At 38.3% G+C, this 24,203-nt stretch overlaps 2 protein-coding genes across 4 annotated transcripts; one reads left to right on the forward strand and one right to left on the reverse strand.

The window, feature by feature from the left end:
• The first annotated feature begins 10,034 nt into the window (after positions 1 to 10,034).
• LOC110789941 (uncharacterized) lies at positions 10,035 to 13,341 on the forward strand. Its single transcript, XM_021994664.2, has 4 exons — positions 10,035 to 10,408; positions 10,567 to 11,071; positions 11,945 to 12,581; positions 12,705 to 13,341. Exons 1-4 carry the CDS (start codon positions 10,168 to 10,170, stop codon positions 13,137 to 13,139), a joined length of 1,818 nt encoding a protein of 605 aa, XP_021850356.2. The 5' UTR covers positions 10,035 to 10,167; the 3' UTR covers positions 13,140 to 13,341.
• A 362-nt stretch (positions 13,342 to 13,703) lies between these two features.
• On the reverse strand, positions 13,704 to 19,142 carry LOC110789940 (uncharacterized). Of its 3 annotated transcripts, none has more exons than XR_008931130.1 (2): positions 15,300 to 19,142; positions 13,704 to 14,150 (listed from the first exon to the last, which is right to left on the reverse strand). XR_008931130.1 is itself a non-coding variant. In XM_056840831.1 (2 exons), the coding sequence occupies exon 2, from the start codon at positions 18,215 to 18,217 to the stop codon at positions 15,476 to 15,478; it is 2,742 nt and encodes a 913-aa protein (XP_056696809.1). In that variant the 5' UTR covers positions 18,218 to 18,245; positions 18,358 to 19,142; the 3' UTR covers positions 14,848 to 15,475. The 3 variants fall into 3 exon arrangements, 1 of the variants encoding a protein (XP_056696809.1); XR_008931129.1 differs by having other exon boundaries at positions 13,704 to 14,184; XM_056840831.1 differs by lacking the exon at positions 13,704 to 14,150 and having other exon boundaries at positions 14,848 to 18,245; positions 18,358 to 19,142.
• Between the last annotated feature and the right edge of the window lie 5,061 nt (positions 19,143 to 24,203).

Consider the following 24,203-nt stretch of genomic DNA (forward strand, 5'->3'; position numbering starts at 1 on the left):
TAAACACATCACAATTTAATGTACTAAGCTCACAAAGTACAAAATTTCAAGTTCTCAACTACACAACGTCAATGTTCGAGGTTTCTTTGAGTTAGAGATTGGTAATGTCAGCTTACTTTTAGAGGGGTAGATGTGATTTTGGAAGTTGCTTTAGTATTTTATTTTTTATTATTCTTTTTTATGTTTTTCATAAAATTTGAGCGGGTTTAGTTTAGGGTTAGGGTAGGGTCTGGGTCTTAAAGGTCCATGTGTAGGGTATTGATTTGAAAAATGGGACCCTTAACCTATCCTACCCGATACCTCATATACCCATACCCTATTCTTACCCTATAGGGTCTAAAAATTAGGGTAGAATCCAACAGGATCCGAGTAGGTCCTGAACCCGATGTCATCCCTAACCATGACTTAAAGCTTCTGTCAAGTGTAGGTTGATTGTGCAAAATGTTTACAATATATGTTTGATTTCTCTTTTATGTCAAGTATGTGTTTGGCTTGCCTAAGGTCAGGTATACGACTTGTTGTCAAGTTTTAACAGTTGAAAAAAAGCAGTGGATAAATAATTTTTGGTGGTTGAATAGCTTTTTTTTTGGGGGTAGATGTAAAAAAACAAGTGATAAATACAGTGATGACCTTGGTTTAAGATTGTGGAAAAAAAATGAGGAAGTCTAGTAACATGCATGTCAAGTTAGCGGAAGATGAGGTGGGAGAAGGAGAGAGGGGTCGGATAAAAGAGAAATTGTTTTGCATTTGACCAAGGGTCAAGATGCATATATGGTTTTAGCTTGGGCCGGAGGTGGTGGCTTGGTAGGCATTTCATAAGGTTTGGAAAGGAAATCTCTCAAGTACGAAGATTACATTTTTGGATTCGCCTTTTTTGGTAATACTTCCTCTGTTCTTTTATAAATGACACAATTATTTAGGCACGTTCGCAAATATACGATTTCAAATATTAATATCTTCAATTATGGATAAAAAAAATTATAAAAGTTCATATTTAAAAAATATTTGTTGAGAGATCTAATAAGACCCCAGCACAACTATGTTTTTTCTTAAGTATAACTGTATATCACAAAAGAAAGTCAATTGAGCTTCTGCGAATAGTGTCCAATACACAAGTGTGTCATGTAAATAAGAACGGAGGAAGTATATGTTTGGGACTTAACAAGACCTATTTTCTACACATTTAAGGTTAAAATTTACCCATCCAAATATGCAAATGAATCTACACGTTCACCAATGGAATACACTTTAATCATATAGCTTACTGTTATGCACATATTGAAACCTAGCCTTAGTAAGGGTATGTGATAGGTTAATTGCCTTAAACAAGTAGGAGCCCAACAACGAAGTTAAACCCAACCGAGTCACATGCCCAGAAAGAGGAGACAGAGTTTCCCTAGCGACGGAAAGGCCCAACAAGAGCGTGGGCCCAGGAAGAGCAAAACCCAGCGCCAGTTACAAAAGAGTTAGAAGTGTGGAACACGTCAAAACCTGACGTGGCCACGATCAACCAATCCCTCTCTCTCGTTCAAGCAGTTACGGGGAATAACTCTTACACTCCCACAACCGCTCTTCAACCGCCTCTTGTCAAGGAGTATATATACAGCAGAAACCGACAATTAGAGACATCATCAACACACAAATAAAACATTTCATATTTCCGTAGCTTTAGCCTTAACGCTTAGCCTAGCAGTACTGTAGGAGTATTTCGTAGTTTTCCCCATGTATTGAAGATCTTCATGCCGTTACGTCAGTACGTGTAGTTTCCAAGGCATTCAATCATGGAGTTACATTTCTTCATGATTTAATGTTTGTCCACTTTTTCTTACATATCAATCAATGAATTTATTTACCTTATGCGTTGTTATCTTAAACATTTCATTTTGCATTAACTTTATTAGATAAGGGTTGCAATTTGGTGATTCTTATGAAATTACTGGTTCATGAGCGAGACCTCTACATAAAAAGGCCAGCCGCCCTTTAAGAGCAGTATCCCTAGGCACCTTTATCGCCCTACAAGATAAGTCGCTATTGTTTGTTCGCGTATAGCGTCAACTTTTACACATATCTATATTGATCAATGGATCAATGGAATCAAAACCTTTACCCATGCAAACTCCCACGGGATATTAGTCTCCTCGTAGTGTAACAAAAAAAAATTATTGATCAATGGAACCTCTTTCGCCAACTTCCACCAACTTCAATTTCTTTTAGATCAAATTTGTTTTTGTTTGCGCCAATTTAGAGTCAGTGATCTATTTGCAACTTGGAAGACTTGATTGATTCAAGCTATGGGTGATTTTGTCCAAAAGTACACATCAAGACTAATCAACAAGACCACACACTTCCTTATTGAGAACTTTTATAGTTCCAGTTATGAACATTGCACATAGAATTCTTGCCATTCAACCCAGCTTTTCATTCATTCATTTGCATTCTGTGTTATGCTGTAAATGAGCATTGCAATGCCTTAAATAGGCGGCACATCAACCTAAAACTTAGTGCCCTAAAGACACCTCAGCATTCCCTTAACATGTGACTAGGAAACTGCCAAAATAGTAGATACACCTATTACTTGAAATAGCTAGAAAACAACAAACAGCTATTCTATATGGACTGATTGTTGATGCTGGGCTGGGCTTCATTTATGGCTTCATATAGCCACTATTCTCAACAATCCCCCTCAAGCTGAGAGTGAGGAGGAGGAACACACTCCCAGCTTGGAAAGAAGGTGGTTATGCTGCTTTGTAGACAGAAGTTTGGTGAAAACATCTGCTAGTTGATTGGTGGTGTGAACATAGGTGGGATTAATTGTTCCTTCAACAACCTTGTGTCTGATGAAATGACAATCAATGTCAACATGCTTTGTCTTTTCATGATGCACAGGGTTAGCAGCTATGGCTAGTGCAGCTTGATTGTCACACAATATGGGAGTATGCTTGAGATTCTTCAAACTAAGATCTTTGAGAAGATGTTTGAGCCACATGACTTCACAGATAGTTAGAGCCATTGACCTATATTCTGCCTCTGCAGATGACCTGGAAACCACAGTTTGTTTCTTTGATTTCCAGGAGATTGGAGAGTTTCCAAGTGGGATGCAAAATCCAGAAGTAGACCTTCTAGTTGATGGACAACCTACCCAGTCACTGTCACAGTAAGCAGTCAGTTTGGCTGCTGATGTGTTAGCAAGCAAGATGCCTTGATCAGTTGATCCAGCAAGGTATCTTAGCACCCTCTTGGCAGCTTGAAGGTGCACTGTGGTAGGTTTGTGCATGAATTTGCTGAGAATGTGGACAGTGAAGGAGATGTCAGGTCTTGTGATAGTGAGGTAAATCAGTTTTCCCACCAGCTTTTGAAATTGTTCAGGGTTCTCAAGAACATCTCCTGAGTCAGGAGTAAGTTTTAGGTGACTATCCATGGGGAGTTTCAAAGGTTTGCACCCTGTGAGGCCATATTCAGCTAGCAAGTCAAGAGTGTATTTCTGTTGGGAGAGAAATATGCCTTCTTTGGGTCTGTCAACTTCCAAACCTAGAAAATATCTCAATTCACCTAGGTCTTTCATGTGAAACTGAGAGGAGAGGAATGTTTTAGCTGCAGATATGGAAACCATGTTGTTTCCAGTGATGACCAAATCATCAACATACACAAGGATGGCTGTGAAGTTCACACCTTCTTGCTTGGTGAACAGAGAATAGTCAGCTTTAGACTGAGTGAAATGGTTGTTCTTGAGTGCAGTGCTGAGTTTTGCAAACCACTGTCTAGGAGCTTGTTTGAGACCATATAGAGACTTTCTCAGCTTACACACCTTACTAGATGTGGGTTTTGGATACTCTTCTCCTTCTTTGTGAACATGAATTCTGGAACCTATTCCAGTGTATCCTTGAGGCATAGTCATGTATACATTCTCCTGCAAATCACCATGTAGAAATGCATTTTTAACATCCATTTGATGTAAAAACCAATTTTCTAGGGATGCCCCAACTAGAATAGACCTAACAGTTGCAAGTTTTGCTACTGGTGCAAATGTTTGATCATACTGTATGCCATATTTCTGTCTATTTCCTAACACAACCAGTCTGGACTTGTGTCTGTCAAGTTTACCATCTCTGTCAAATTTGGTTTTGTATAGCCATTTGTTTCCTATGGCTTTCTTCCCTTTAGGAAGATCAGTGATTTCCCAGGTATTGTTTTCTTCAAGAGCATCAAGCTCTTCATTCATGGCTTTGACCCATTTTGGATCTTGAATGGCTCTTTTGAAGTGTATGGGTTCACCAGCTTTGGCTTTGTTGGCATTTTTTGTGAGATGGGACATGAAACATGAAAATTGAGGTGTAGGCTTGGTATAGGCTATGTGTTTGGCTTGGGTTGGTTCATTTTTGGTGGCAAGATTGAGAGAGTAGTCTCCCATCCATGATGGTTTTTTAAGAGTTCTTGTGGATCTCCTGATCTCAGGAGGAGACACAGGTGGAGGAACAACAGGGCTGTTGGGTGGACTTGGTTCAGTGGGTGTATGGACATCTTCCTGAGAAAGAGAGATGTCAGTTATGGCTTCAGCATTAGTCCATGGATTGACATGGATGGTGTCAGTTATGGTTGTAGGTTTGTGTTTGGTGTTGTGAAAGAGTTGATAAGGAAAAATGTGTTCATAAAATCTCACATCCCTGGATACAAAAGTAGTATTAGTGGTAAGGTTCAGGAGTTTGTAACCTTTTTGAGAGAAAGGATACCCTAGGAAAACACATGGCACACCTCTGAAATTGAACTTATCACTAATTATGCTAGGGTTAGAAGCAAGAGCTAAACAGCCAAATACTTTCAAATGATTATAAGCAGGAATAGTTTGATACAGTACCTCATGAGGTGACTTGTTGTTCAATAGAGGAATGGGAATCTTGTTTGTAATGTGAACTGCAGTTTGAACACAATCCCCCCAGAACTGAAGGGGCAAACCAGCTTGAAATCTAAGAGCTCTCCCCATTTCAAGAATGTTCCTGTGTTTTCTTTCCACCCTTCCATTTTGTTGTGGTCTTCCCACACAGGATGTCTGATGTGTGATTCCCAATTCAGAGAAGAAAATTGTTTGTCATCAAACTCCAGTGCATTATCTGATCTGACCTTCTTCACAGTCACATTGAATTGATTTTTTACCATTTTGACAAATCCTCTCAAGGCTTCATAGGCATCTGATTTCAACTTGAGTAGGTGAATCCAAGTTGTTCTTGAATAATCATCCACAATAGTGAGAAAGTATCTGTATCCACCTCTTGTGCACACCTTGTAGGGACCCCAAGTGTCAATGTGAATCAACTCAAATGCTTCACTGGCTCTTGATTTGCTGGCACTAAATGGGAGTTTGGTGAATTTTGCCAGTGGACATGTCACACACACATCAGTGCTGTCAGTCTTGAACCCTTTCAACCCATGGATCTGGTTGATCTTTGTGAGTGGGGCATGTCCTAGTTTGTGATGCCATAGAGTGGTGTCATTCATGGGTTTGGTATCCCTTATTGTGGTGGGAACAATAAGATCTCCAGAGGCTGTCATGGCTGTCTTTTTGCTTGCTGTTGTTTTTGCTTGAGACACACATTTAGTGATGAGCTCTACAGCTTGAGCAAGGGGTTCATTCACTAAGTAATACAGACCATTCACAACTCTCCCAACAGCAATCACCTTGGGACTCAGATGTTCTTGAATGATGCAGTACTCAGAGTGGAAGATCACTTTGCACTTCCCATCTTGGGGCAAGTTTCTTGACAGATAGAAGGTTATGCTTGAAAGCTGGCACACACAGCACATTCTTAAGTTCAAGTTGATTTTGCAATCTAACATTTCCTGTGTGTGTGATGTCTGAAGTTTGCCCAGTGGGCAAGTTTATCTGTGGACTATCTTCACATTTAGCAGGATTGATTAAGACATTCAGACTACCAGTCATGTGATGGGAAGCTCCAGTGTCAATAATCCACTCTTGGCTTGTTGCATCAGCATAATAGCAGCTAACCATTCCAGCATATCTTGTGTCCATTTCATCTTCAGTGTCAGAACCAGGTGTGGCTTTGGATAGTGTGGGAAGCATTCTAAGAAGTTGTTCAAGCTGTTGAGTTGTGAAGGTTGAGCTAGCAGTGCTGGAACCAGCTTCACTTTGATTTTGAACATTTGCAGCCATTCTATGTTTGTTTCCAGATCTCCCTTTGTTCCATTTCTGTCCTGTCTTGAAGTTGTTGTTGTAAGGGTGTTTAGAGGAGTCTCTCCCTTGAGTTTTGGTGTTGTGTTCTCCCTTTTTGCCTTTAGCATCTTTCTTTCCCAGAGGATGCCAACTTGGATAGCCAACCACAAACTAGCAGGTGTCCCTTGTGTGTCTAGGTTTGGCACACTGAGTGCATATTGTTTCACTTCCTTTGCTATACATAGCAATGGCTTCAGACTCTTCTTTAGTAGGTCTGTGTATATCTCTCTAAGATTCTTCCTGCTGCAAGCAACTGCATGCACTATCCACTGTGGGAAGGGGTGTCATCATGAGTAACTGGCTTCTCTGTGGACTATACCCATCATCTAGTCCATTCAGAAATTGAAAGAGCTTATGTTCTTCTTGTTGTTGATGCAATGCACCTATAAATGCATTGATCTCAGGGGTCATGGTGGTGATGGGAGGATACATGTTCAAAGCTTCAAGTTCTTCCCACAATGCTCTCATCTTTGTATAGTATTCTGAAATAAGCTTTCCTTGTTGCTTAGTTTCATAAATATCCTTGCAGATTTTGTACTTCCTAGACCCATTTGATACAGTGTACCTTTGTTCAAGTTGTCTCCATATAGTTGCACTATCAGTCACAAACATAATGGATTTCTTGATGGGTTCAGATACAGAGAACATAATCCATGAGATGACCATACTGTTACAGGTATCCCAATGATCTTGCCTCACAGTATCACTAGTATCTCTTTTTACTGCACCAGTTACAAATCCTAGTTTCCTCTTTGCACCAAGAGAGATTTCCATAGATCTTCTCCATGACCTATAATTGGAAGATCCCTGAAGTTTTTCTACAGTTATGGAGTTACTGCCATCTGAGGGATGCAAGTAAAGAGGACTGGTTGTTTCTATAGTAGTCATAGTATTGTTATTTTTGGATCTTCTCTTAGGTATACACAAGGAAAGACACTAAATTTCTGGGTTTAATAACTGCAGACTACAGTTTTCATGTGAGATACTACTTAAAGCTTCAATCTTTGGAATGAAAAACAATTCTAACATCAGCTAGTAGTAAACAGAATAGCAGAAATGTGCAATAAACGAACCTGGTAGCTCTGATACCATGAGAACTTTTGTAGTTCCAGTTATGAACATTGCACATAGAATTCTTGACATTCAACCCAGCTTTTCATTCATTCATTTGCATTATGTGTTATGCTGTAAATGAGCATTACAATGCCTTAAATAGGCGGCGCATCAACCTAAAACTTAGTGCCTTAAAGACACCTCAACATTCCCTTAACATGTGACTAGGAAACTGCCAAAATAGTAGATACACTTATTACATGAAATAGCTAGAAAACAACAAACAGCTATTCTATATGGACTGATTGTTGATGCTGGGCTGGGCTTCATTTATGGCTTCATATAGCCACTATTCTCAACACTTATTTATAAATTACAAATGCTAATTAAATTAAAAGTTATGAATAGAGTTAAAAATTAAAGTGTCCATGTTATTTCGAAACACGGAAAAGTTATGGACCCAAATACTCTGGAGTTATAGAGATAGGTGGCTTTCAGCAAATTCATGACATTCACTGGCTTTATTGTCAGATGTGCATTTAATAGCATTAAAGCTCCTGTGAAATGTAGGCAGAAATGTAGGCAAATTAATGACATTCGTAACTTTTTCTATGTTTCTCTTTAGATGACATGGTTTGTTTAATCATGATTGTCAATTGCAATCTCATTGATTCCCTATTTTTATCGATTAAGGAGCATTATCGTAAATAAAGTAAATTACATACTCCCGCCTTCTTTTCTTTTTTTTATTTTTTTTTATTTTTACGTTTGGTATTTTTCACGCGTTTTAGCGATTAATTAATTTGCATTGAGATTTTTCAATTTTTTTATTTAAACAAGATAAAATACGTTTATTTATAATGTTTTCACTTTTATCAAAATTCTAATATTGAAAAATGAGAAAATTTTAATGTCCCAATGAAAAAGTGTGAGATATTAAATGACCCAATGAATTTAATTGGTTAAAATAATAATTTGCCACAAATTTTGATAGAATACTAAGTCATTAATATGATAATATAAAAGGAAATGTAAAGAACATTTTGAAATATCCAAAAAGGAAAACGTAAAAAACAAAAAGAGACGAAGGGAGTACAATCTAAAATTATGCAAACTAAATATTACATATACCATCATTTTCACACATTTAACAATAAAAAATAAAATTAATGATTGTAAATAATTGTATATGTAATATTTAGTTTGCATACTTTTGTTGATTTATTTACGATAATTCCCCTAAATTAACATATTTAGTCTATCAAGAAGATTGACTAGCAATTGCTCTCAACGTATAGAATATTACTTTAATTAATATCAATATATATATAAATTTTCAACAAAATAATTTATAAAATATTATTTAAGAAACATATATTGAGATTAATCTAACAACATTTTATCATGTTAATAATTTATTTCTTGATAATAAAATAATCAAAGTATGTTATGCAAATATTATAAAAAGTGAAACAGGTCATTTAAAAAATAAAGAAAGATAAAGCTAAGATACTTAGTTTTTTCTTCTAAACTTACGACACTGTAGTTCATGTCATGGTATGAGCTTAAAATACATAAGTCTATAACCCGGGCTAGTTATTTCAAATTTAATAACAAATCAAACCCCTAAATGACATAGACTTATGCATATTAAGATCACAACATGGCTTAGACTTATGCATTTGAGCTCCTGTCATGATGTGAGCTTAAAATGCACAAGTTTATACCATGGTAAAAGCTCCAACTTCATAGCCTCCATTTTTTTTTTCCGAATTAATTATTTCAAGTTCAACAAAACCCCTTAAATTCACAGACTTATGAATTTTAAGCTTGTACCATGGTACAAACTTATGCATTTTGAGCTTCTGCCTAGGTACAAGCTTAAAATAATAAAATGCATAAGTATGTGATTTTATTTTGGGACAAAAAAAAAAGAATTACATGTTGTGATGTCGTCAAGGTTCCGCCGGATGACTCGGACATGTAACAATTGCGACGCATTTTCTCGCCGATGACGTTAGCCTACACACGGTGGCTAGATTGACATCCAGAGGTGGCCGAAATCTCGTGGTGGCCAAAAGTATGGTTGTAAGGTTCAAAGTGGAAGAAGGTAAATGGTGAAAGGGGGAAGTAGGGCTCTGTTCTGTTCGACTTATTTTGACTTATTTCAGATAAGATAAGTTCAGCTAAGTTCACATAAGTTAGAACAAAAATAAGTTTTTTTCAGACATTTTCATACACAAATTAAATAAGTTTATTTCAGACAAAATAAGTTTTTTTAGATAAAATAAGTTTAGATAAATTCAGATAAGTTCAGATAATATAAGTTCAGTTAAAATATGTCCAATAGAACGAAGCCTAAGTATAGAAAGAGTATATAGGCAAGCAAATGGGTCAATTTTCCTTTTTGAGAGATATGATTAAAACTTATTTGATCATCACCTTAATAAACAAAAACGATTGTTTATTATAATTCCATCATTTAGTTTTCTTGACAATTTATTTCCTTTTACTTAAGAGAATTAAAACACGGTGGAGTGTATTGTATTCTATTTGCATTTGAGTAATTGTTGAATATAAAATGGCAAAATCTTGATTAGTTTAAGCCGGGCTTAATCAAGAAAATTGGCCGGGTATAGAGCTCTGACTAATAATGCACAAGTGGGACAAACATTTTGACTTTGAAAACTCGATCGCCAAAATTGTCATATCTAATTTTTTTTCCGCGTGGTACTATTACTACTACTAGGGGGTACTACTAATCTACTATATCTACACTTATATGTTTAGCAATATTTAGTGAAATAAACTAGCCAAAAATAAATATTTAGTGAAATAACATACATAAAACAGAGAAGTAGACCTGCTGGTAGCTAATCAAGATAAAAAATATGATTGAAATGGGTAAGATGATGCAGGATTGTCCTGCAGAAATGAAACTGAGTTGGGTTAGATCACAGATAATCGATGGTGGTGGTTCCGACAGCGGCGGCGGTGGTGAAAGCAGTAGTAGTGCAGAATTCAACTCATCCTTTGGCAAACGCCGAATCACCTACGCTGATTCTACTGCTACCGCCCGCTCTCTTCATTTCATTGAAGATTATATCATCTCCAATGTTCTTCCTTTTTATGGTAATTTTAATTCTTTCTTGCTTCATTTTTTACTTGTTTATAAGATCATCTCCAATAAGTGGCTCAAGTATAGATCAAAACAAGGAGTTATAAAAAATGACAACAATTATATTTTTGTCAAGTTGTTGTTTAATCAATGTCCTTAATTAATGAATCAGGAAACTCTCACACCACTGATAGCTACGTGGGACAACGAACAACAAAGACAGTAGAAGAAGCATCAAGATACGTGAAAAGGTGTTTAGGAGGTGGAGAAGACGATGCAATCCTATTCTGTGGTTCAGGAACTACAGCTGCCATTAAAAAGCTTCAAGAAGTAATAGGAGTTGCAATTCCATCAACATTAAGAAACAGAGTTTTAGAGATCCTGAAAAATGAAGAGAGATGGGTAGTTTTCGTGGGGCCATACGAGCATCACTCGAACCTCCTTTCATGGCGAAACAGCCTTGTAGAAGTTGTTGAGATCCCGTTAACTGATGATGGAGGGTCTATTGATATGGAAGTGCTTAGAGTTCAGCTTCAACATTATGAGTCTACTAATCGTCCTATGTTGGGTTCGTTCTCTGCTTGCAGTAATGTTACTGGGATAGTCTCGGATACTCGAGCTATTGCGAGTTTGCTTCATCGATTTGGTGCTTTTGCTTGCTTTGATTTTGCAGCTAGGTATATTCTCTCTCTTTGATATATTATACGTTTATGCCTTTTTTTTTTTTTGGTTACTTTAACCTTGTTATGCCTCTATCAAATCTTAAAAAAAAAAAAATTTTAAAAAAAAAGAGTTTTAAAGCACTTAGAACAATTAATAAACGAAAGAGGTAGTATCTTAATTTTAAATGAAGAAAATTGTTAATTTTAAATGAAGAAAATTGTTTCCAACACAAAAGTATAATTTAAGGTAGTTTTTTTACAAAAAGAAAAAAAAAAAAAAAAAAGATAGTTGTTTGCAAAATTCAACACAAAAACATAGTTAAGGTAGTTGTATACAAAAAAAAAAAAGTAAAAGGAGTTGTTTGCAAAATTGGTAAACTAAAAGGTAGTAGTTTGCAAATTCCTAATTAATAATTGTCAAACACATGGGGTTCAATGAGAAAAATGTTAAGTGGTAGCATCTCTAACATAAAAACATAGTTCCATGTCGTTGTTTGCAAAATTGAACGCATAAACATAGTGTAAGGTAGTTGTTTTTTATAAAAAACAAAGTCAAAGGAGTTGTTCGCAAATTTTTCTAGTCATTTGTCCATTATTGGGTCCCATTGTCAAACATATGAGGGCTCTTAAGCTCTTTATAATCTCATGTTTGATAAATGACAACATCATCTATAACTACACTAAAATAAAGGTCCTTATAACCTAAAATAACACATGTTGCGCTCATGTATAAAAAATTAAGCACATACGTAGTACAAGCCAACTAAGAGTTACTTGACCTTGTTGTGATGTTGTCCATTACAAGCCTTGTCCAATATTTATCGTGATATGAATTTAACGGGTGTTTAATAATTAACCAATTTTGCTACTTCCATGTCTTATTTGCAGTGGTCCCTATGTTGAAATCAACATGAAATCGGGCGAAATTGACGGCTATGATGCTGTTTTTGTTAGTCCACACAAGTTTATTGGTGGACCAGGAACCCCAGGAATCCTCTTGCTAAGCAAGAAGCTGTATCTGCTCACATCTTCCTCACCTTCAACCTGTGGAGGAGGAACTGTTTCCTATGTCAATGGCTTTAATGAACAGGACACTTTATACTACGATAAAATCGAAGAAAGGGAAAATGCAGGGACTCCTCCAATAATCCAGACTATTAGAACAGCATTAGCATTCTGGGTTAAGGAATATATTGGTCTCAAAACCATAGAGAAACAAGAGCATAGCTATATGGGAAGAGCTTTGGCCAAACTAGGCAATATTCAGAACATTCGAATTCTGGGGAACAAGAACACTAGTGTGAAGCGACAGGCTATCTTATCCTTCCTGGTGTATCCTCCAGCCACCCGAAAGCAGGATTCGGAACAACCTAAGCCACTGCACGGCCGTTTTGTCGCGAAACTGTTGAATGATTTGTTTGGTATCCAAGTTAGAGGAGGGTGTGCTTGTGCTGGACCATATGGTCACTACTTGCTCAATGTTGACAAAGACTACTCTTTGGCTTTAAGATCATCAATCCAACAGGTAAAGACTTTGTTCTCTTTATTTGATATGGTCTGATTTTTCTAGTTTTGTACTGACTGAATATTTTCCATGAGTGTTTTTTTTATTTTACTGGTCTGGTCTGATTTTTCTGGTACTTTACAGGGCTATCAAGGAATTAAGCCGGCATGGACGAGGATTAGCTTCCCATATTACATGTCAAGCGAAGAATTGGAGTATGTATTAGATGCAGTGGAATTGGTAGCTACATATGGACATCGGTTTCTTTCAGTATACCATTTCAATTGGAGGAATGGGGATTGGACCATTAATACGAAGGCGTTTGAACAAGTCCTTAATAATTCAAGAAAGAACATTGAGGATGAGTTGAAATTAGCTAGTTTCATGCAAGATTTGAAGCTAAAGTCTAACAAGAAGGTGAAAGATAATGACACAACTAACAATGACAAATGTTTGACAGTTAAGTATGATTCATATGTGGAGACTGCAATCTTCATCGCTTCTCTGTTACCAGTGTGCCCTGATAAAGGTTGGGTTCCGGAGGAGTTGCTGGACATTGACTTACCCTTTCAAATGTAGATTTATTTTTTTATTCTTTTTTGACATTGTTTATATTTTGGGGAATCATTATTCTTTGATTTGATGTATAAATGTATAATACGAGTAGGCGAGAACATAGTTTCTACATGTATTACTCGTAAAAATAGAAAATAGGGGAAACTGTGTGATTTGAATGTATCTATGATTACTTTGTTTTGGTAAATATATATTATTTCTTGGATCTATATTTACATAAGAAAAAGGTAATTAGCGCATCCATTGCCCATGATAGAACTCGGCAAAGAAGGTGAACTAGTTCACATGAGTTTATATACAGCTCATTTGCATTGAACAATGGCTAACCAAGTAAGACATAGGAACTTTAGGAAGGCCAAGGCCCGGTGCCCCTGGCTCACATACGCTGAAACCAAGAACAAGATGATGCACATTCGAAAACTATAGAGGGAAGTCGGGGAGAGAAAGAGGCCCTAAATGAACATAAATTCGAGTATAAAACAACATGGCCTTGTTCCTTGTTCTCTTCACTAGTTTCTGGTATGGTCTGGTCTAATAAGTCATAAGATGATAAGAATAAGGTTAAGGTGAAGAGAACAAAATCATAACATAAACCACAAAAGAGAACAAGCAAATACTTGCACTAAATAATGCAAAGCAAAACTACCACAAAAACATACACCTTTGAGGCACAAAATCTCCGGGTGGATTGTTAAGTTATTTTCAACACATATTAGGAAAAATTTCGGTATTCCGAAAAAATTAAGGTGATGCACCAACAAGAGTAATGACTGAGAAAGAGTCCCCCCTATTGTACCCACCCAAAAACAGAACAAGACAATCTGTAAGGACACCAAAACAGCACAAACCTAAAATGGTAGCAGCTGAAACACGTCCATTGCACAAAAGAGGCGTTTCTTCTACTCCACAGCTTGATCATTTCCCTGCTATTCTGCCGCTTCAAAACAAATACTGAGGATGGTAATTGAAAAACATCTTGGAGAAGTGACAGGTAGGTACTGTGGAGGCATGGAGCTACAAAAAACAGAGTAGTCTAAAACAGAAATTCCTGCCACCAGAGGAAAGAAAGATTTTGGAAAGCTGTAAAGGAAGTGTTTGACTTATATAACTATATATGATAAGAGTACAAGTGTAAAACTAACAATAATAACAGCCAAATATCAAGGTTACTCAAGACTATGTGTTCTCAGGGGATGTAGGAAGTGGCAACAATCCATATTGATAGATGCAATGGGTAAACCCCGTTTATTTTTCTTTTGGATTGTTGTCACAAAACTTGGTAGTTAGGTGCTATGAGTGCACCTGATACGAAGAAATGTGTCTTCATTCTTATTTGGAATGTGGCGAACGGGTGCGTTAACGCGTGGGAATCTGCCGAACAGTCAAGTCTCGACAATATTACACCAGCACAAATTGCCTCACACAAGAAAAATCAAAATATGAAACAAAACACAATAATCTGACAAAATTGCAGAGAAACTACTTGAAGAGGAAACATCTCAATTTACGGAACACAAAATAAAAAAGGTAAACGGATTGATGAACAATGTGCTCAGAACTGAACAGGTAAATTATGCCACAATAACCATGCTGATTGATTTGAGTCAGTATGTATGTTGACTAATACAGGACCGTCTTAAAATGCTAGAGTTGGAAAGCGGAAAAAATAAAATTTACGGGTGAATATTTCCTCCTCCATGACCAAAATAAATTATAAAGATAACAATACTCCATCACAGTCAATCTGTGGATAAATTCAGAAAAGCGTTATACAGTTCACTTCTGGTATCAAAGACATCACTAACCAGCAAAAAATCAAATCCATTGATTCAGTATTGAAACATACTTGTATTAAAGAAAATAACAAGGAAAATGGGACTCTGAAAGACAATGCTCAATTTCACTGAACTCAGCTCCCGGATTCTAAAAATTGTTTTCCCTTAAAGACAAATGACTGAACTAAGGTTAGCATGAAATGATATGAAGATTATACACAAACTCAAGAACCATACATCAGGGATAAGAATAACACCCAAATGGTTAACATTTTGTGCAGACAATCATTTGAGAACATATCAAAACACTGACAAGCAAAAGTAACAAGCACCCAGAAGATCTGTAAACAAAAATTGCCCAAGGGAAAACATGAATAAACAAATTTACCACGGGGCAATGAAAGTGTCTGAAGGTGTTGAGAATCCAAAGATATGAAAATGATCCTGCCCTCTTGTATTCTTCATGATCTTCATTTTGACAGGATGAAATTTACATCCCAAACTTTCACTACAATGTGATGGCTCTTGAATTGAACAAAGAGAGGTAGCTTCAGTGGCACAGTGTCATGTCTCTGAATCTTCTTCAACAGTTGAAAGTCCAATCTCTGTTGTAAAGGCTGGATTAAGAAACTTCGCAACAAAAGCCCACAACTTGTACACATCGTCGAAGTTGGTCAAAAAGCTAAGTGATGCTGTGACAACCTCCACTCTAAAGAAGCCACTTTTTCCGTCAAAACGGCCACTTGTCATTGGCTTGCACAATGTTGTATCTGCAATGTTCAACTCCCCATTTGAATTCCCCGGACCATCCATAATTCTCATATGGCTTAGGATGCCAACACCAAGACCGATCCCATGTGATTCAGCAAGTTTTTGGACAACCTCTGGATTAATAAGCCCCCGATTGCAGTTTCTCACATTGAAAGCAACAGCAGCACCTCTTTCGTATTTAATTTTAGGTCCGTATATTTGGACTAAAGGCACACTATTTTTTTCATCTGGACCAGGGAATCTCAACTGCAAAAGTGATGTCACAAGCCAATTTATCAAAAACCGTAATCTAGATGTAGTTCTGTTGAGGCCCAACATGTTTATATGATCAAGATGTCGGCAGATTATCTCTGGTTCTCTCCTACCCGATTCTGGGTCGTCACCATAGTCCCCGTCACTTGCATAGTCATAGTCTTCAAGGTTACTAGCAGACGTCTCACCTGCCTCCAAAGTATGACTAGAGTGCCCTCTGTGATTGTCCTCTGTACTGAAGGACACCCTCCTGCCTTTGCTAGCAATATCCTCTTCTTCAAAACATACAACCCTGCCTCCACCAAATTTATTGCCATCCCTCCTTCCCAAAAGCCTGAACTCACCTTCTGTTTCTCTTCTAATAGCACTTTCTTTCGACTCTGCACATACATCTGACATGATACCACGAGATGCCGAAATGCGACAGTTGTAGTTGCCTCCATTCACCGAAGAATTCAGGGATGCTTTGTTGCTTGCCTTTTCATCTTCATACTCCTCTATCTCATTAATAGTGTGTATTTCTTCATTGATCTCATGGACATTATCAATACTGCGTGAGACTGATTGAACTGCAGCATCGAATGATAACATATGCCGCCCATCATATGTCGGGCTCCTAGAATTGTTCCCTGCTGGCTTCGGAGAGACCCTCTTTGCATCTTTCCTACCAGTAAACCATAAGGGTGGTGAAGGAGTGGATCTCTGTCTCTCTAGCTGGCCCGCATGTTCGGAACCAATTGGACTTTGACCTAAGTCAATCCAGAATGAATTGTCAGATGATTCATCCTCACTGAAGATAGGGCTCTTCATCACCTCCCCAACAGAGATACTCTCAGTCTCTTCGAAGATTGTGCTAGCACCATCTCTGTCAGAACATATTTCATGATCCATCTCAGTCTCAAATACATCCTTGACCTGAGCAGAAGTAAAAGCACCGGAAAAAGCTGGCATCTGCGAACCCTTTTGAGTGTCAACTTTAAATTCTCCATTCTCATCGACTTCATCATCCTCAACGCCAATCAGCCCATCAAGACCATCCATCGAATCACCCAAATACTGTGGAAAGACCGGAGTGATCTTCACCATTCCAGTTCCAGTAACCCCAGATTGATTTTGAAGACATCCTAACACAGATTTTTTGATAAGGAGGCATCCAAATCCACTGGGATCAAACCCAAACACCCTATAAAATGATGTGATTATGAAGTCAGGACGAAATAAAGACAACCCAAGTGAATCCATATCCTTCGGTCCCAAAGCACCAGCATCTAGCAAAACATGCCAATTGTTCTGTTGTGCCAGAGCCATCCATTGGTACGAGTACTTGGATCCCGTCACCCTGGACTGAACAGGAAAAGCAAAAAGACCAACTGCAGAATCCTTCTTCCTCTTCTTCTTATTCAAAATCTGCTTCCTAAGATCAGCTGAGCAGGGTTTAAGAGTAGGCCATTTAAACCATGCACTATAACTTTTCGCCCCTTTCTCCTTAGCAGCTTGGGCCATCCAATTCACAGATTGGCTCTCATGATCAAACATGGTTAACAGTTTCTTGTTTGTATGAAAAGGGTATGCTTCAGCCAACAATTTAAAAGCTGAACCTCTACTTACAGTAAAGACAATCCCATATTCATTCTCAGGAATGTTCAAATAATCCATAATTCTAGTTTTAATATCATGTTCAACAGTCCCTTTATCAGCACCACCATACAACACATGATTACTCAGATTAGCAGACATCTCAGACAAGCTAAAACTTGAAGTGTCCCAATAATAGAGAGTCTGTAGGTGAGAAAACAGCCCAAATCCACAGTAGTCAAGACATACCTTTGCAGCTGGCCCTGTAAGTTGCCCATATTCATCTAACCTCAGCTGATCAATCCTCTCAGAAGACTGATACTTGGGATACATAGTGAGGAACTTAGAAAAGGCCTCATTAAGTGCAGGAATCGAGTCTTCGGTTTCGAAAGTACGCTCCGCAGCTAATGCAGTTGCCCTGAGAAATTCTTTGAGAGCTTGAAGCCTTGCAAGAGATCTCGAACGGCCGAGGCCCTCGTCTTTGTTGGAATTGGCCTCAGCTTCATTGTCTAAGGTGGATTTGAGAAGAGACCCATCTTCAGATGCTTCTTCAAGAGCTTCTCTAAGCTTGCTCTCCTGTAATTTCCTGAGAACTGAAGGGTTTCTCTTACCATCTTCCCCAAATTCAGACCCATCTTTTCTTCTACCTTTTTTGTCAATGATCAAATGAACACAGTGGGAAATAGGCTTCCATAGTGAGAGATGCATCAGAACAAAGAATACCAAAAACCTAACCCTGACAAAATAAAATTAATTTACCAACTTTCAAGCTCCAACTCTTCAACCCAGAGAGAAAAAAAAAGAGAGAAATCAGGTTCAAATTCAAAACTTAGAAAGAAGGAATCAACCTGAATTGCTTTCTCCCAATTCTAATAGACTGCTTTCAGCAAAAGTTGGCAGCTTCAAACAAATTCTCCAGGAGAGAGAATGTTTGCTTTAGCAAAGCATTCAAAACCACAAAGAACTGAAGAGATTCAAAGGTGAAATAAAGGACCGGATAAAATAAATTAAAAGGAAAGTCTAAATTTGGACCACAAGGAATCCCCAGCAAAAGAGCTGATCTCTAATCAAGATCAACCCCAAAAATCGGTAGTAAATTTTGAATTCAAACCATTTGAAGGGGCAAATTCAAACACCAGTCTTAACCCAGAAAAGAAAGGGGTATTTTGCATTTGACTTTTAGAGGGAAAAGGGGGAGAGAGAAATTAAGCAAAACTAGGCTAAATTGGACTGAATTAAACTAAACCCACGAATCAAAAGACTCTAAAATTAAAAACCCAGATCCCAAAAAGACTGAGAGCAGAAGAACAGAGAAACCCTAATTGGAAAACTGAATAAAGAAGCTGGGAAGAAGTTTAGAAGTGACCCTCCATATTGACTTTTTAAGGTAAGACTTTCATGGAGAAAAACAAATAAAGTAGCTGGGATTTGTTCAGTATAATTAAAATAGGGTTTGGAAAAATGAAAAATAAAAATCTGGGAAATTTGGGAAAGAGTGTGAGGAGGAGGAAGAAGAGGAAGAAGAAGGGGGGCAAATCTGGGAAAATGGAAGGTATAATTTAGAGAGGTCAACAAAGAGCAGAGGAGGTGAAAGTGGGTTTCAATTGAATTAAAGTTTTACCTACCTTGTCCTTCTTCCTCTTTTTTCTCTCTCTTTAGATTTCCCTTTATTTAATTTGTTTTTTTCTTTATTTGTTTGACCTCTCTGTCTCTCACTCTTTCTCATACTTTGACGTTGATGGTCTGTTACGCGATCCGCCTAATCTAAATCTCGGATTAATTATGCTATTATGGATTAAGGAGTACTTCTTCTGTTTCTGAATACTTACCATATTTTGACTTTTTCTTTATTTAAATGTTAGTTTTGCTAACATTTTCTTACCAATATATAAAAAATCAAATGTTATTGTGTACTAGTATGTTGTTAGATTAGTCAATCTTGTTGTGTATTTTTCTAATTGTATAATTACATGTAATTATCGTCGAACTAGTATCAGTTAAATTGTTGTGAGTATTCATGAATGAGGGAAATAGTAATTGAGTATCGTATCTCTTCACATGTCAAAATGGTTCACTGGGTTGGTTTTGGGTCCAGAAATTTTGGACTCGATTTATTTCCATGTTGGATCTTTTTCAATTACAGATTGTGAATTAGTAGGGTATATGTAAGGATATTAAAGCTTTTTTCAAAAAAAAATAATTACCCAACGCAAATGCAAAACTATAGTGAATTAAAACATTAGGCAAACAACAATTGTACTAATTATATCTCTCTAAAAACCCCTTCTCCCAAAAACTCAAACCCTAGCCGCCGCCACCGCCCTTAGTAGGCTCGTTGGTGGCCGGAGCACCTCCGCTCGCTCAGGTCGCTGGCGAGCCTGCTAATTTAGCGCTTCACCGTTCCTAGTGAGTATCTTTGTAGATCGTGTAGTTTTCCGGCCGAGAAGTGAAAGAGGAACCAAGCCGCCACCTTCTCGCGGTTTCCCCATCCTCTTAGTTCGTCGATCTCGCCGGATTTCTTGTTCAGAATTAGTCATCTCTGTCGTGTTCAAGTGTGGAGTTGCTGTGTTCAAATAAGGAATTATTGATCGGATCAAAGTTCACAACCTCGGCGTCCTATCTCCAAAGCTAACCCAAGCGCCGCCGACGATAATCTCGCCGGTAAAGGTAAAAGTTTAGGGTTAGGGTTTCTTGTTTGGGTTAGGATTTTGCTAGTTTAGAGGCTTATTTGATCTGATTTTGGATTGACTACTTTACCGGATTTAACCTTGTCGCCGCCGTCTTGTGGTGTCGGAGTAACCCGATCTTAACGGTAAAGGTAAAGATTTAGGTTGTATTGGTATTAGTTGTAGTCGTTTTTCTTGAAATCCTAGTTGTCCCTAATTGGTTTAGGGATGTGTGTGGCTTTCTCCATGTGTTGCTTGTTTTTCGACAGGGTTGATTCGTTTTTGAGTTTGTTTATCTTTAGTTCTTGTTGGTTTTGGTGGGTTGTAGTGTGTTGGTTCTCTTTATTTTCGTTGGATGTGTTCCTATATGAGGTTGTTGCATTTGTTGTTAAACACATGTTTTTGGTTGTGTGGGTTGTATTAAGGTGTCCTATGTGGGATAGCCTTTGTTGGAAGATTGATGGAGAAAAGTTGGGATTAGTTAATAGGTTGTTGGAGGCAGTGATAATAGATGTTGTTTCCTCCTTCACAGATTGGAAGTCATTATGTGGAGGAGAGGGGTTGGGATGTAAGTTGAGGGAAGAAGGTATGTGTGGGAGGGGGTTTTGGTATTCATGGGTCATGGTTGTCTGTTCGTTGTTGAGATTAACTAATGTTAATTCTCAATTTAGGTTAGCGATGACTTTGTTTATCGCTTTCAAAAACTTTTATTTCAACGCTGCTCCCCGTTCTACGGGGGTTCATAGCATGCTTTCCGAGTCACTTTTGGTGATTCTTATAGCTTGTGAGCAAATCTCAGGCTCTTTGCAACCGGCTCGTGTCGTTACTACTCTTCTACTTCTTTCCTTGCATGTCAAGTTTTACAGGTTCTTAAGGTCGCCTCCAATAGTTTACCTCCCCAGCAAATCAGTCTTCAAGGAACTCACTAAAAAAGGCTTTGGCACGCTATGTGTGGTCTGGCGTTGTAAACAAAGCCAAGTCAACAATCGAGGGTCCAACGGAGAAGAGCCTATGCATTTAGTTTGTTTTGTAGTATGTGTAATGGTCTATAAAGACCCTAATGAAGGAAATAATGCCCTTGGTCCAAGTATGCATTCTATGTTAAGTCTAATAAATGCGGTTCAGTATTAATTAACAAGTTAATAATTCAGTGAGATCAAGTGAGCTGAATGCCTAGCTAGAGGCCGCTTCAGTTCAAGTGGAATTAATGATATTAATCCACAGCTTACTCTTGACTGAACCCGTAGGGTCACACAAATAGTACGTAAACGGATTAAGTATTTAATGGCATTAAATACTCCATCTATGGATATTCGGAATCGACGGATCTTGGTTTCAGTGGGAGCTGAGAACGTCACAGGCAAGAAATGAATACTCCGGAAACGATGATATTGCCGGAAACGGAAATATGGATCGTATCGGAAATATAAATATTATCCAAGTCGTAGATGTTGCCGGAAACGGAAACATGGTACGTATCGGGAAATATTATCGGAAATGGAAATATTGCCGGAATCGGAAATATTGCCGGAAACGGAAATATTGTCTGAATCGGAAATATTATCGGAATCGGAAAATAATTCCGGAAACGGAAATATTAAATATTTGTTCGAAACGGAAATTAATTCTGGAATCGAAAATATTAAATATTGTTCGTATCGGAAATATATTCCGGAATCGGGAATTTAATCGGAAGCGTATCGTACGAATAAGCATCGGACGAGGCCTGCCGGACGAGGGCCCAGCACGAAGCCAGGCCATCGCCCAGCAAGCCAAGCGCACCACACGAACAGTCAAGGCCACGCCAGGCCCAGCGCAAGGCCAGGCCCAGCAGGCCGTGGCAGCGCGCGCAGCTGCGAGCAGTGGGCTGCGAGCATTGCTGCAGCTCGCGTGGGCTTGTAGCTCGCGTGGGCCGTGCGGCCGTGTGGGCTGTGCGCGGGCATGGCCTGCACGCTTGCGGGTCATGCTCGCGTAAGTGTTTGTGTTCGCATACGAAACCTAAAACATGCAGAATTCGTTTAATGATTAAATTCCTAATTCTATTTGATAAATTAATTAAATAAGAGTTTTATTATAATTCTAATTTAATTAATTCGTATCCTAATAGGATTCCAATTCTCTTTCCATACCCCTATAAATATGTGGCCTGGGTTCACAATTTATAACGAGTTATTCAAGTATTCAAAGTGAGTTTTTGAGAGAAAAATTCAGTCACACATCTTGCTCAAAAGTGCCGAAAATTTATAGTACCTTAGGGGCGATTCTAGTTGGTCAATCTTAAGGCAGATCCGGACGTGCTGTGGACTATCTACGGAGGGACGACACTTGGAGTCCTAAAGACTTGTTCTTGTTCGGTTAGGGCGCAGCTAGGGAAGGCACGCAACAAAGAGTATGCATCTAAATTATGCTATATGATTATGTGTAAATAATATGTATTCCTGGCTTAATGGTTGTTTCCGCATGATTTATGAATTGTCATATGTATCATAACCTAACAGTGGTATCACGAGCCTCTTATTATTTTCATAATCTAAATTGCATGAACATGGTTAAATATTACAAATTTGCAAGAATTAAAAGGGGTGATTAATTTTCGTAATTGTTAATTAATTGCAATTGCGTTTATTTAATTATACGTACGCAGTTTTTCGGCAGTTTCTTCGTTACTCATCCAAATCGAGTGATTTTTGTGTCAATTCCGCATGTAAAAGGCATTCTAAAATTTTGACAAAAATAGTATTTTTCTGCCGAACCCAGAATTCTCAAATTCGAAGCCTAACTATGACTTTTCGAAAGTTTTAGTTTTTCGAATGCAAAATTTCGTAAATTTAAGATGTTAAATTAAATATTTGCGATTCTTGTTGATAAATCTTGAATTTTTGATTGACCTACTGTATATGTTTAACAAGTTTGAATGCCTAGCCTTGTTAATTATGCAATCTAATTTGTAATTATGATTAATTTGTTGAAAATTAGAATAATTTAGAATTAATTTGATTTTCATAATTAATTATAATTTAATTAGAAACCTATGATTAAAAACCACCATAAAAATTGTAAATTTATGATAAATTTTAAATTTTTATGACCTAGGCTTGAATCCATGATAATCGGAAATCAATTGAATAATAAATTTTCGATTTTTTCGCCCTAAAATTGTGAAATTAATATTAATTTATTAATTTATCATTAATTTTAAATATAAATTTTAAATTTTTATGCGATTCGTTCATATAACTTGCACGCACAAAGCAATGGACGCTTCGTGTTACCCTTAAGGGGTGTTGTATAGTGCGGGCATGCGACGACGAGCAAGGGAGCTCGTCGCCCGTGCGGCACGAATGCAATGAGCAGGGGCATGGTGCACGAGCACAAGGAAGCAGCCCTGCCTTGTGTCGTGGGCCACGAGCTATGGATGAATGGGCATGGGCGAAGGCAAGGCATGGCAGTCGCGTGTGGGCAGCAAGCGAGCTGCGCCACAACGCGCACTGCCTCGCGCAAGCGCGCGCAGTCTCGCGCGCAGCGAGCGCAAGCTCGCGTGCCACGAGCGCTGCGCCCAGCGTTGATCGCGCGCAGCGAGCAATTGCTCGCGCACAGCGAGCGATGGCTCGCGTGCATCGAGCGCTGGAGCGCGCGCAGCAAGCGCTGGCGAGCGCGCACAGCGAGCGATGGCTCGCGTGCATCGAGCGCTGGAGCGCGCGCAGCAAGCGCTGGCGAGCGCGCACAGCGAGCGATGGCTCGCGTGCATCGAGCGCTGGCGCGCGCGCAGCGAGCACCACTTGTGCGATGGCTTGCGATGGGAAGATGCAGCAGCTATGCGACGAGCGCATGGGCTGCGCGCACATGACCAGCGATGGCTGTGTGCGTGTGGCCCATGGGCGTGCGATGCGTAGGGTGTTTGCATTACGATTAGATCGTTTTGAATGTTTAATTTGAAATTTTCAGTTAACGTAATTTTAATTAATTTTAAAATTAATAATTTAAATTATTTTCTTGGATTTTAATTTTGAATATTGTAATTATAATAA

Source organism: Spinacia oleracea, chromosome 3 (genome assembly GCF_020520425.1).
Source record: "Spinacia oleracea cultivar Varoflay chromosome 3, BTI_SOV_V1, whole genome shotgun sequence".
NCBI lineage: Eukaryota > Viridiplantae > Streptophyta > Magnoliopsida > Caryophyllales > Amaranthaceae > Spinacia > Spinacia oleracea.